General features: G+C 38.4%; 1 protein-coding gene across 2 annotated transcripts in view; it reads right to left on the bottom strand.

Moving 5' to 3' along the window:
• LOC138750504 (microtubule-actin cross-linking factor 1-like) overlaps positions 1–15,060 on the bottom strand; it is a 32,012-nt gene that overhangs the window by 15,574 nt on the left and 1,378 nt on the right. For both annotated transcript variants that reach the window (XM_069912579.1, XM_069912580.1), the window contains exons 2-5: positions 6,479–6,688; positions 2,106–2,334; positions 1,575–1,891; positions 547–714 (exon numbers count right to left, since the gene is read on the bottom strand). In XM_069912579.1, coding sequence (XP_069768680.1) covers positions 547–714; positions 1,575–1,891; positions 2,106–2,334; positions 6,479–6,688 — 924 coding nt within the window. The remainder of the gene's footprint in view (positions 1–546; positions 715–1,574; positions 1,892–2,105; positions 2,335–6,478; positions 6,689–15,060) is intronic.

Genomic DNA, 15,060 nt, shown 5'->3' with positions numbered 1-15,060 from the left:
GCAAACAAATCTTACCTCCAAATGTGCTCCAAGTCACCACTTTCCTCCCACCTCCCTTCACCTGTTCCTGAAACCCCCATCTATGGAGTTATCGTCTCTGCACCTGATGATCCCATTAATGATTTGCTGAGATTTTTTGCTCTGCTGTTATAATCTTGGAGGTCGTCCAAAATTCTGCCACCATTTCCTTAGTCACCAGGCCCCCATTAAACATGGATAAGGTCTGAGGAAACCCATACTGAAAATAGACACACAATGAGAGCAGAACTGTTTGGCTTCTTTGTTACAGTTTCCAATCTCGCCCCCACCATCTGGAAGCAAATTGGCTGTTGGATCTTCATCAGGCTCCCATTAAAACCTGATCAAGTTGGAATGAATGGAGCTCAACTTCCTATTTCAGGTGCCAAACTTACAACCTCCCATGTGGCCTTAACCACTGTTATTGGATGTGCACATTATCATTATTTCAAAGCATTCATCATTCTACTCGTAAATTAGAATAAGCAACATTACACAGTGATTTATGAAATAACAACTTTAATTTACCATGATATTTTCAAGTTCTTGCTGCAAGATTTCTGGATTAGAGATGGCCTCCAGCTGAACCATTCGTCTTTCTCTTTCTACTCTCTCTAGCCACAAACGCAGCTCATCTGCCTTCTCTTGCCATTGTTCAAATACCTTGGTGCCAAGACGGATTCCAAGTCCAATGCACTATAGAGTGAAAGAAATGAATGAGTATGTGGATTTTTAAAATGTACGATTTTGTGATGCGATCAAATATCGAGTGTCCAATCGATCCAAAATGGGTCAAGCGATACATTACTGGTCCATTACTTATGCCAACTATCATTTTTTTGTTCCCTGCATCAAGTTTTTTGAGGGTCACAGACAAAAAGGCAATGTTCACTCCTCACCAAAGGTGAAATGCCTGTTACCCTGCCGTACTGTTCCATTTTCTTGTTATGTCAATAAATCTTTTAATTGATATTTTGAGTTTGCTTTCAAAATAAACTGATGGTCAGGAATATATCAGAAGCATTGAAAACTTTCACAAATTTAGTGTGTCAGTGAAGATTAGACAGAAATTCTTTTGGGGCTGGGCTTGTTCCAGCCGAACACTCTGCATTTCTGTTATGCCATTCAAGCCTAACCCTTGGGTTTAGGACATACTGAGCCAGCGAGGTGACCTTTGTGGATTGGACACATTACACCGTGTTCAGTGACAAATGCACGTGGGAGGCCAGTCTGGAAAATCTTCACCAATTATGATCTGTTCGACATTTGATTTTATTAAAAGGAAATGAGTTCATGACTTATTTTCTGCAGTGGTCTCTGTCCAACTCGAGTGAGTTTGGCCACCAAGAGAGCTCCACAATACTGGAAAGATTTGATCATTGTTCCTGTTCTTCATGGGTATTATTAATCACAGCCGCAAACCTTTTCCAGAGCCACTCTTATAAGACTAAAACTTACACAAGTTGCTCAGTCTATCAAAATGCTCTCATGTTACTGATCTAAAGTAAAATTGGAGTTTAAATGCTATTAGTCAAAAAAAAGGAGATATGTCATACTTCTGATCGAAGTGCGTTGAAGCGAGCATCGGCGCTTTCAACCGTCTCCTCCACACGTTGGCTTATGGCATCAGGATCAATTGGGATCTTGTAGCTTTCAATTGCATTCCTGATTTCAAAGAGAAAGGCAGCATCGAAGAGACTTTTCCAAGATCGTCTGAGGTATCTTAGATCCCCTTTGAGAAATTGAAGATCATTGAAGAGGAATTTCTGCTTCTTAAGTTTGAATGTCAATGACGTGGAGTCAAATTCCTCAGCTTTTATTTTTCGTAGTTCCTTTTCTGAATGAATCATTAATGTTTCGAATTCATCATGATCTGTTTAAAGGAATATAATGGTGAAATAATCAAAATGATCAAATAATACCAGATTATATAGACTTTGACACATTGACAGGATCCTGTAATAATTACAAGTTGGGGTTATTCCAAACCACATGTAGCTTTCAGTTGTCTTACTTAGAATTCTTTTTAACTCTCAGTAAATAGTATTTTATAGTAATCTGGAAAATAAATGAATACTTTCCCTCACCTTTTCGGAACTTCTGCAGTTCTAGATGCAGATCCTCAATCACGTTTAATTGAGAATCTGCACTTGATAAAGCGGATTCGTACTCCTCCATCAAGACATTCAAGTTCTCCTGCAGTGCAACTTCCTCGTCTCGCAAAGGGTCCTGGACATTTTGTTCCAGGAAAGTCTGAGCTGCCTCTATGGCCAAAACCAACTCTTGCTCTTTCTGGGACAACTTTTGGCGATGTTCCTAGAAAAGAAACAATCCTAGGTTCATTTTTATTGCTCCAAGTTGTCTTGGGGGAGGTAAGGTTTCTATTTATTGCATTTGCAATTGAAATAAAATATTCAGGTTTCCCAATTTATTAAAAATCAGGGTACCAAAACACTCTTAAATACACACAGGAAACGTACTTCAAGTCCAGAAATCTAAATGGTTTTATGCTTTCGGAGGTTTAATCAACTACCTTGATCTACAATTCTTTGCTTGTGTCAAAGGATGAATCCTGCTGAGATGGAGTAGAATATATTCCATATTTAATTTGACTGACAAGAAAATAAATCCTCTCCTTCAGTATTTGTACACAGTCCCTTCCCTGTCAAACAGACTTACTTTTATTTAAACTTAAGCACATTAAACTTTTGTCATTTGAATTATCTCATCCTTAACTTTCAATTCAGGGATTTAATATTCTTTCATGATGTAAAAGAGAACACGTGAAATCTAACGAGAGGTGACTGTGATCTAGTCAGGAGAATGTGAACTAGTTTGTAACTGTGTAAGAATGCACCCTTCTCACTGAAGTAACTGTGGGGTGGATGTCTATGTATATGAGTGTGTCAACATTTTTAAGAGATGGTGGATCTTCTTGTCTTTTTTCTTCACTGGTATCACTGTTTCCTTTACCCCAGACTTGCACATCTTCGCCCAGTGGTTTGCTATGCCGTAGGCTCCACATTCAGAACCGTATGCGGGGCAATCATTTTGGTCACGGAGGGGTGTTGTCTGCTGCCCTTCCTACAGGTCCTGGGGGTGGCACTTTTCTGATTGTATTTTTTATAGCATCAACCCTTCCTTCACTTTGCTGTGGGTGGGTCTGCATTGATAGGGATTTCATTTGTGTCCTCGTGGATTCGAAGACTCTGCCTGTTTCTATATCTTTGGCCAGTTTCAAGCTATCCTTCCCTATAAGAGACTTTTGCATTCAGGATGGGCATATTAGTGGATCAGCTAATCTTTCCTCTATATCCTTCCATCTGCATTTTGCAGCATTAGTTTTTGGTGTAGTAAGGACGTTAGTAACAGTCTCATCAGTCTCTTACACAAAACCTTGAAATTCATTGCATTCAAGTCTAGGATTAGAGCTGAGTTCAAGGTGAGAAACAACCTTTGCAAATATCTGCTCTGGATCATTTTTCTCCACCCCGTAAGTTCTCAGCTATTAAATAAGTCACGGCCTGGCTCCCCTGTCCAGACATGTATAGAACTAACCTTCTCCTCGCTGTTGCATTTTTAAAATAGCTTTTCACTGCTAAATTGTACATCTGCTGAAACGTTTTCAACGATTCAACAATGTCTTCAGCCTCCCGTCCATCACTGGGTGAACTGCTGTTGCACCAGCCATTCATTTCCAGGTGTACTTTTTCTCTTCTTCCCCTTCAGATTTCAGTCACTTCCAATCAATTTTATAGTTTTATTCTTGTTCTCTCAGACCGACCACTGCCAACATGTTCTGTCTCCGTGTTACCTGGGAGGATTCTTAAATAACTTAAAGATGCAAGATTCAAATAACAGAAGGGAGTTTACTTACTGATGCCTTCCACCAACTCAGGAAACTGTTCACACTCATACTCATGTATAGGTGCCCCCCAGTAGTGCACGACGGTTACCACAGTGAGAAGGGTGTATTCCTAGGAAGTTACAAAAGAGTTCACATGATCCTGACGAGATAACACACCCTTCTCACTGTTGTAAATGTCGTGCACCAATGTGGGGTGCATGTCTATGTGAGTATGAACATTTCCTGGCATGGTGGAAGGCATCAATAAGTAAAATCTCTTCTGCTATTTGAATCTTGCATCTCTAAGTTATTTAAAAAGCCTCCCACACAGAGACATAACGGTGACTTTATTGTATTGATCTTTACCATTTTGTTCAACATCCTTTGGACTTGACAAGACTTTATTCAAGTCGCCTTATTCCAAAACAAACCAGGCTGTCAAGCACACACAGGGCAATAATTTGCATACATGTTAAGCAATGCTTTACGAAAAGAAGATAACATCAATTGGTAAATGTTTAAAGATCATTGCTCTTTTTTTACGATGAAAATCTGACTTGAGCACTGCATATTAAGGAATGACAAACATGAAAATCTATCCCCATTTGAGTGAAAACATTCTGGGTAATTATCATTTTCACATTAGTGCTTCAAGATGCAGGTGTCCCTGCCAGGGCCCAAACTGAACGAACGGCAATATCTTTCCCAGTTAGAAGGGAGAGGAGTGTGGAGGGGAATCAGCAGGTAGTAATGTTCCTACAGACCTACCGCACGTCCCTCTCCATGTCAGAAGGCTCCTCTTTGGACATATTCTTGGAGTCGAGTAGATGTCGTTCACTCCGTTGATAGAATACAGGACTACCTCAGTGGAGAGAATGAATGGAGGGCTAATCAAGCCAACTGCTTTGCTCTGCTGTTGAGGTCCTTGGGCCCTTTGGGAATTGTGCTCATCCAGTCAAGTGCGGAGCAAAGGTTCGCCACCTACTGCTTGACAGGTAGCCTCTGATCTGTTTTAGTTATCACAGTACTCAAAGTGGCTGGTCCATGTTAGGACCACAGTGAGAAGGAGACCTGGAGTCATGTGACAAAACCCAATTGAAGTACCATTATGCAGGTTATTGGTGAACAATGCCACTTTATGTCACAGTGTGTGCGACACACTTTCCATCGGGCAGCTGATTATTAAAGTATGGCTTTGTCCTGCTTTTGGTAGATGGACCAGATACCTGAAGAATTTGCCACTTTGTCAGAAGGATGTCAGTGGATCAACTGTGACAAGAGGTGCAAAAAAATCTAGACTGAACTTCTCCAGTACTTCGAATGTGATGGAGTCTGGTCCTATTTGTCTGCTGCACTTGGTGTTCCTAAGTAAATCAAATAGGGTGAAAGTGATTTCTGTGATGGTGTCGGAAGAACCTGATGGAACATGCTAGAAAGTGTCTTAACCCCAACATTGTTATTCAGAAGCTGAGGCCTACCACCACTGAGAATGAGGAGACCCTTGGTCCCTCTTTTCCTGTTTACTGTTCATGACCCAGCCGGAAGGACGACAGAGCTCAAATTTCATCAGCGGTTAATTCTGTCTTTGGAATGTTATTTTTTTTTCTGCATTGCCTGCCCACTGTCCAGTGTTGTAAGATTATCAGTCTGGCACCTCATGTGCATCTGCATTCCCTATTAAACCATGGTGATGACTTGTCTTGGTTGTAATGGGAGAACTAACGATGGTAAGTAACACTTTCCTGCTGCAAATGTTAAAGGCCCATCGTACCTTTTGGCCACTGTGATTCCAGCTGTCAATTTATTCTGAATCTATCCCATTTAGCACAATGGTGCTACCACACATCAGAATTGAGGGAGCCCCTGGAGAAACATGGGATGAATCTTTCTGCTCCTGCTGTCACCAACAGTTGCCTCAACAACAGGAAAATTGTGGTAGTGAGGGGGTGTAGCCTTACTCACTCTCTTTTCCAAACCAATCCCTAGATCTGCACAAGGATCTGGCCTGGTTGAGTGGACGAACAGTGACGTTGCTACGCCAGAATTCATTCCGGTGGTGTATGCTTCCTCAACCCTTTTTGGTTGTGAATAGCTTGCATCGCCCATTCAATGGGTTATAAAGAGTTAATCACATGAGTGGGTGCTGGAGTTATCAAAATAGGGGAGGAGGTTCTTCCCTTTACAACATCAAGATCCACATTATCTGAGAATACAGCATTACTGAGGTGAAGAGTTTTTGTTAAGAAGCTGCCATGGTGAGATTGTTAGTGAAGGGCCTCTGTGACCATCGTCAATCACTGCCCCTTCACTAGTGAGTTAATCATATTCCCGTCATCTCTCATCACTTGCGTGACTGGGCCAGAGCAAAGAACAGAAAGTAGGACTGAGTTAGAAAGAGGATCTGCTAGATCTTTGAATAGGATTGGGAGAAGATCGTCAAAATTCAATTCAACATTATTTGGAAATTGTGTTAGTCATTATTTAAGTGAAATTTAGTCAGTCGCCTTTCATCAAATCTGTACTGATCAGAGGTTCTGATGAAAAGTCCAATCCAAAATATTTTTACAATTATTCGAATATACACTTATCCAAAACACCTGGAAGTGTTCATACCTTCAGGCCTTGCTGGTGGTCATTCAGTCTTTCGCCCATCTCAGCAAATGACCCCATCGCATCGTCCTCTTCCTCCATCTGGAAACCATCACCTAATGCGTAGAATTCGTCTTCGGTGATATGAACTCCATAGTGACCCTCGACTGCCAACCATTTCAGAAGATCACCTACTGTCTTCTTATGTTTTTGTAGGTTATCTTCTGTTGTTTCCTACAAATTGCAAAATCCTGTTAGTTTGAAGACGTGTTGTACTTTCCTGGCAGCAATTCCATATTCCCTCATCTATTTGCAAACCCTTGGGATTGAGGAGGATGTGAAACCACTTGAGTGGAAGATGCCTGTTTATAAACAGTGGACATTCCACACCATTTCATCGGAATATGCACATGGGCAACACATGGTCTTGCCCAGTCTTGGATTAATACGAAAAGGATGGAAAATACTAAAGACCAGCCTCCTATACACACACACGGGCATCGACGGAATTCCGCTTCATCATTTCCCTGCTCATGTCTCCCTAACACTGCCTTCATTTCTCGGGCCCCTTCGTCTAATCCCTCCCCTTTCATTTCAAAGGCCTTCTCTGCGTCTAAAGCAACTGCTACTGTTGGCGCTTTACTCCCTTCTACTGCATGAATTAAGTTAATAAATTTACAAATATTGTCTGTTGTGCGTCTTTTTTTAATAAATCCAGTTTGGTCTAGATTTACCATTTTAGGTACATAATCTGCTAATCTGTTTGCTAATAGTTTAGCTATTATCTTATAATCTGTGTTAAGTAATGATATTGGTCTATATGATGCTGGTGCGAGTGGATCTTTCCCTTGCTTTGGTATTACTGTAATTATTGCTGTTTTACATGAATCTGGTAAGCTTTGTGTTTTGTCAATCTGGTTGATTACTTCCAGGAGGGGAGGAATTAATAAATCTTTAAATGTTTTATAGAATTCTATTGGGAATTCATCCTCTCCTGGTGTTTTATTATTTGGTAGTTTTTTTTTATTATCTCTTGTATTTCTACTATTTCAAATGGTTCTGTTAATTTATTTTATTCCTCTATTTGTGATTTTGGTAGTTCAATTTTAGTTAAAAATTCATCTATTTTGCCTTCTTTCCCTTCGTTTTTAGTTTGGTATAATTGTTCATAGAATTCTCTAAAGTTTTCATTGATCTCCGTTGGATTATATGTGATTTGTTTGTCTTTTTTCCTTGATGCCAATACAATTTTCTTAGCTTGTTCTGTCTTAAGCTGCTATGCTAGGATTTTGTGCGTTTTTTCCCTTAGTTCATAATATTTCTGTTTTGTCTTCATTATGTTCTTCTCCACCTTATATGTTTGTAGTGTTTCATATTTTATTTTTTGATCTGCCAATTCTCTTCTTTTAGTTGTATCTTCCTTCATTGCTAATTCTTTTTCTATATTTACTATTTCCCTTTCCAACTGCTCTGTTTCCTGATTATAGTCCTTCTTCATCTTGGCTTCTTAACTTATTATTTGCCCTCTAATGAACGCTTTCATTGCATCCCATAGTATAAACTTATCTTTCACTGATTCCGTATTTATTTCAAAGTACATTTTAATTTGTCTTTCAATGAATTCTCTAAAATCCTGCCTTTTAAGTAGCATGGAGTTTAATTTCCATCTATACATTCTTGGAGGGATGTCCTCTAACTCTGTTGTCAATATCAAGGGTGAATGGTCCGATAATATTCTAGCTTTATATTCTGTTTTTCTTACTCTATCTTGCTTACGAGCTGATAACAGAAATAGGTCTATTCTTGAGTATGTTTTATGTCTACCCGAATAATATGAATATTCCTTTTCCTTTGGGTGTTGTTTCCTCCATATATCCAAAAGTTGCATTTCTTGCATCGATTTAATTATAAATTTGGTTACTTTGTTCTTTCTGTTAATTTTTTTCCCAGTTTTATCCATATTTGAATCCAAATTAAGGTTGAAATCCCCTCCTATTAATATGTTCCCTTGCGTATCTGCTATCTTCAAAAAAATATCTTGCATAAACTTTTGATCTTCTTCGTTAGGTGAATATACATTGAGTAGATACCAAAACTCCAAATATATCTGACATTTTATCATTACATATCTCCCTGCTGGATCTATTATTTCCTCTTCTATTTTAATTGGTACATTTTTACTGATTAATATAGCTACTCCTCTTGCTTTTGAATTATACGACGCTGCTGTTACATGTCCTACCCAATCTCTCTTTAATTTCTTGTGCTCCAATTCAGTTAAATGTGTTTCTTGCACAAATGTTATATCAATTTTTTCTTTTTTCAGTAAATTTAGCAGTTTCTTCCTTTTGATTTGGTTATGTATTCCGTTAATATTTAAAGTCATATAGTTCAACGTAGCCATTTCAAACTTTGTTTATCTTCCCTTTCCGTTTCTCCATCATCACCTTTCCTTCTTATCCATTTCTGTTTTCTTGTTTTGAACACTTTATAAGACAACATTTCTAAAACATCAAACATTTTCCTTATTCTCCTATTTAAAACTTCTTTAACCCCATTCTCCCCTCCCCCTCCTGAGTTGCCCTTTATCTCTTGTTGGGCAAACACATCTCCCCTCTCCATTTGGATTTGCGAATTCACTCGCAAATGTCAACTGATTTTGCAGTGACCGTAACTCATTCCCACCCAGCCCCCCCCGGAAAATATTTCAATTTTCATATGTAACAAAGGTCACTCTTTTAATTCCCTCCTTATTCCCTCTATTCCCTTTCATTCCCTTATTAATTCTTATCTATACTCTATATATTTTCCTCTAAATACGTATACATTCATGTATACACACACATACATACACATCTACATATATATATATATAATAAATATATATTATATATATATATATATATATATATATTATATATATATATATATATATGTATATATATAATATATACATACATATACCCATATACACACATACATATAGTTTGTGGTCATTTTTACTCTCATTACATGTCTTCATCTCTCTGCTTGTTTTGTAGTTGTTCTGCAAATTTTCGTGCTTCCTCTGGATCCGAGAATAGTCTGTTTTGTTGCCCTGGAATAACTATTTTAAGTACCGCTGGGTACTTTAACATAAATTTATATCCTTTTTTCCATAAGATCGTTTTTGCTGTATTGAACTCCTTCCTCTTCTTCAGGAGATCAAAACTTATGTCTGGATAGAAAAAAAAATTTTGACCTTTGTATTCCAGTGGCTTTTTGTCTTCTCTTATTTTCTTCATTGCTTTCTCCAATATATTTTCTCTTGTTGTATATCTTAAAAATTTTACTAAAATGGATCTTGGTTTTTGCTGCGGTTGTGGTTTCCGGGCTAGTGTTCTATGTGCCCTCTCTATTTCCATTTCTTCCTGTAATTCTGGTCTTCCTAGGACCCTGGGGATCCAATCTTTTATAAATTCTCTCATATTCTTGCCTTCTTCATCTTCCTTAAGGCCCACTATCTTTATATTATTTCTTCTAATGTAGTTTTCCATTATATCTGTCTTCTGAGCTCACAGCTCATGTGCCACTTTAACTTTTTTATTAGATTCTTCTAATTTCTCTTTTGTCCTCTACTTCCATTTCTACGATTATTTCTCGTTCTTCCACATTCTCCACTCTTTTTCCTATCTCTGATATGACCATTTCTATTTTATTCATTTTTTCTTCTGCATTCTTAATTCTTCTTTTTATCTCATTAAATTCTTGTAATTGCCATTCTTTCACTGATTCCATATATTCTTTGAAAAAAGATACATCCATTGTCTTGCCTTTCTCTTCTTCTTCCACTTCTTTCTGTTCTTCTTCTTCTTCTTCCTCTGGATTGACCATCTGTTGTTTCCTTCTTTTCTTTTTACCTTCTTCTTTCTTGTTGTCGTTATTGTCTCTGTTCTGCACCAGCTGCTGTGCTGCAGGTGTCTCTCTCAGCTGTGGAGATCGACTCCGCAGCTGTTTCCCCCTCCCGTCAGTGTGTTTTTTTTCTTGCGCGGTTGCGCACTTTTACTCGGCTCTGCGAGCCATTTTTGTAGTCCCGAGCCCGGGACTTCCACTGACCTGAGGGAGCGGGCTTCTCTCTCCGCGGCGGGCCTCCTCGGACAGGTAAGGCCTTCACCTCCTTCTTCCGACGTTCTTTCTTCTTCTCTTCTTCCCGTTGTTTTCGACTTTTCTCTCTTCGCTGCCATTTTCTTCTCACCTTTATTTTTACTTTGTTTTAAATTTTAATCTTGTACCTTTGTGTTTTGTGCGTTTTTTTTAAACTTTTCCGGAGAGGGCTGGAATTCCCTGACCGGCCACTACTCCATCACGTGACTCCCCCAACTGGATCATCTTCAGCTGTCATCATTTTCTTAGTCACAGACCTAGTTACCGCACATGCAGGATATATCTCACCATCCTCTCTAACCACATCCTTACTAGGCCAATTTGTCAATCTTAAAACTGACCCAACTTTATTCTCTGACAAATCATTCTCCAGCAAAAACGAGACACCTTACATGGGTAACTCCTACTACAACAGTTCCTTTGACTAATTCTGAATTTAGCACAACCTTGTGAAGCAATATTGACCCTACCTCATCTCCAACACCTTTAATCAAAGTTGTCTCCTCTGTGTCTGTCCTTTGATCCACAGTTAAAACGGTTTCTAACAACAATGACTGAGCAGCCTCAGTATCTCTAAGAATGTTAACTGGAACCTGTGGTTCTCCCTCCTTTATTAAGACAAAGCCCTCTGACACAAAAGGCTTGAAAACATCCATGACCTACTGATCAGGTTATGCACCTCTGCTCTCCTTAAATTCCACTGTTTCTGTATACATGGTTCTGGTTAAACCTGTTTTTACCTTTTCTGTTTCAAGACTAGACAATTCACAGTCACATGACCAGCTTTCTTACACAAATTGCATATAAATACAGAAGTTCTGTCCTTTCCTACCTTTCCTTCATCTTTTTTCTGAACATTTTCTCCAGACTTTATTTCAGCCCTACTATCCTGCTCCATCCTAACCTTATGAACAGGTTTATTAATCTGGTCCACATGAGCTCTCTGAAAATGCCTATTATTCTGGAATGTCCTTTTGTGAGTCTTCCTCAACAAATTTTCCTTCACATGTAATATTTCACTATTATAATCCTCTACGTTTGTACTTTTCTCATCCAATGTTTAACTTCAACAATTTTCAATGCCTCAGAAATAGCCATCAGTTCCTATTTTCTCACCTTCTGCAGTTCTGCAGGTGATGGTTGTAACAAAAATGTATCAACATCCATTGCTGCAGTTTTTCCAGACACAAGCTTTCTGTTAGCTTGTAAAAATAGCCTGCAAAAACATCCCAATCAACTAATAAATCATGAAACTGCAATGTTCAAATCCTAAAGGATGAGCCCCCATAAAATGTTACGGAGTCCAGATGACCCCAAAAACCAGTAGCAATAGATATGCACAACAACACAGGGTTATTTAAACAAAAGTAGTTTAGAATTTTATTTGAACATGAAAACAGAATTGAACTTTAACTTATTACTTAACCTACCTAACCCACTTAATCCACCCTCAAATACTAAGTGCAGGTGAGTGTAATGTGTATTGAAGATTAGAAAAGTTCTTTGGATCACAGTCCAATCTCACTGGTTGCAGGCAATTCTTGCAACAGTGCTCATACATTAGCATTAACAAAGTTCACCAAGCTTTGGTGTTTAACAGACAAATGGTTACCACTCAGAAGGGCTCTTGCTGGTTTTCAGAGAGAGAGATTCCATTTCCAGAGCATCTGCAACTGATTTCTTCTTAGTTAGTCTTTCTGACAAAACTTGTCCCCTTCAGGGTTCTCCGGATGATCCTTTTTCTTTCAGGTCATCTTTCAGACCATCAGTCTTCTCCTTTGACCAGGCAGCCTTCCAAAGTTTGGCAGCTTGTCCCTCTGGAACAGATTTATCTGACTCCTTCTCTCTCACTCCCTCCCTCTCTGAGAGCAAAGCTGTTCTAACTCTGCCTGCTAACGCCACATGCTCTCCTAGGCAAGCTGTATGTGGATACTTTGTTGCTCCTTTGCAAAAAGCAGGATGCAATAAGCCTGCTAAAATTCTGGGTTTTCAAATGTGTGTGTGTGGAAGCTGCTCGAGTAATTCATTCCAAGCTACCTCTAAAACTCTTGTCACACTGCACATTCAGACATCTGAGAAGAACCCTTGGCCGAGCCAACTTTGCTTGAAAGAAAACAACAATCACTAGCGATCTGTGGTCGTCTCAGCCTTCCTTAAGATAGGTTGCAGACACCACCTTATCAATTAGTGCATTGGATCAGGTAATGCCGGAAATACACAGAGAAGCCGTTGTGTGGAGATTTCACAGAAATACAGTTTAGAAGCAGGAAAGGATCAGATGTTATTGAACAACAATGAAAGGAACTATTAGCATGTGGTCTACAAAGTAACCTTCTTTTTGTATACTTAATTTAAAATCAAATTCAAAATCCACAATAAAATACATCATATTAACATACAAAAATTTCCCCCATATATACCCCCCTCCCACCCCCTCTCTTAGCTCCCTCCAATCCTCTACAACCTCAAACTAAAGAAACAAACCATCATAGTCGGGTTTGATGTCACCAATCAACCATGACATATTTAGACCCATACACTTCACAGATGGACCCGCACATTAACAAAAATGGTAGACGGATGGCATAAATTGTAAGTTATCTTTTCCAATGGAATACATGATTGCAAGTCCATGTGCCATCTCTGAATACTTAATTCAATTTCATCTTTCCAGGTTATAGCTTTACATTTTCTCGCTACTGCCTATTCCAACTGAATAAATGCAATTTGAAATGTATCCAATTTCATTTCCAAACTCCATTTTACTTCATATGTCCCAATAAAAATACTAACGGCTCTAATGAAAGCTTAAATTTAAACAACCCCTGCAAAAGTTCCATAATTCCATTCAGAAAGGGTTTAACCTGATCACATAACCATACTGAATGTAAAAAAGACCCTATCTATTCTCCACATTGAAAACACATATCCAAAGAGATAAATCTATACCTCTTCAACTTCTCAGGTGTTAAGTAAAGTTGATGAATAAAATTATAATGAACGAATCTTTATATAACGTTTACTGGCTTAGTCACACTGTCCTCACATAATGTCATCCAATCATACTGAGAAATTAAAACCGACAGATCCTCCTTCCTTTTACTTCTCACTTTATAAATATCCGACTTAGGCATCTTATTTTGTAATAAAGCATACATTTGTGTAATCAATCCCATTTCCCCTCCTTCAATAATTAAACATTCAAATCTCATCCTTCTAGGTAATCTCAAACTGTGTCCAGAATTATCTAGTAACAAAGTTACTAAGCATTGACCTGATCCATTTTTTCATTCTATCACTGATATGAAACAAAATTTCCAACTTCATAACAATCTTCGACCAAGATAATACCTTTCTTTTCCCAAATATTCAGGAATACGTGATTTATTTTAATACAAAGCTTATTTTAATACAAAGGGTTTTAGCCGAAATTTTGCCCTCAGCACCAATAGCAACGTTGGTCCGATACCATATTTCCATGAAATGTTTTAACACCAGTAAAGGATAATTTTGGAAAAGTTGAGCATTCCATTTATAAATAAACTGTATCATTCTTTGTTCATGAAGCTGAGCCATTTGGATTTTAGCCCAACGTAAAGATTCATGTGATCCAACCATTCTATTAATAAACTTGAATTGTGCCGCTTCATAATAATCCTGAAAATGTGGTAATTATAAAACTCCAAGTCAATTTTTGTATAGATACTCTTGCCAATTTACCTTTTCATAATAAAGATCTTCCCAGCACATGGAAATCCTTAAAACCTTTTAGGAATCCCACATGTAATTGATTGACAAAAATACTGAATACGGGGGAAAAAATTCATTTTAAAACACTGTCGTGCTGGACACAACCAAGAAAGACTCAGCCACCACATTGAAAGCCATTAATGATGTTTTTATTCAAATTCAGCCCGCGCCCTCTTAAGGGCAGCCTAAGCTCAGTCACCTCGTGCATTGTGATATCAGAATCGCTGCCCCAGGCGTGCGCTGGGCAGATGAATTGAGGCAGGGAGAAAACCTTGACAGCGCCATCTTCCCATGGCTGCTCCGCCATGTGGCGTTATACACCATGAGAGACTGTGCCAACACAGCGCCCTATTAAAGTTATCGGTAAATCTTTCCACCTACTTAAATCTTATTTAATTTAATGTAATAATGGTCTATAATTCAACTCATATAAATGATTATAATTATCATCTACATTTATCCCGAAATACTTAATTTTATCCAACCACTTAAATGTAACAATATCTCTGCAGTTTGCATAATCCATTCTTGTCAAAAGCATCATTTCACTCTTATCCCAATTAACCATATATCCTGATAATGCACCACACTGTTCCAACCTTCCAACTCAATAAAAACATTTTACCAAGAACAAGCATGTGGTCTTGAAGGTAAAAATCACAGTTAAAACTTAATGACTATTTTCAAATCCACTGCGTCATGTGAACCATGGC

This window comes from Narcine bancroftii, unplaced genomic scaffold (assembly GCF_036971445.1).
Source record: "Narcine bancroftii isolate sNarBan1 unplaced genomic scaffold, sNarBan1.hap1 Scaffold_157, whole genome shotgun sequence".
NCBI lineage: Eukaryota > Metazoa > Chordata > Chondrichthyes > Torpediniformes > Narcinidae > Narcine > Narcine bancroftii.
The sequence above is the reverse complement of the archived record's forward strand: the minus strand, read 5'-3'. Positions and strand labels throughout refer to the sequence as shown.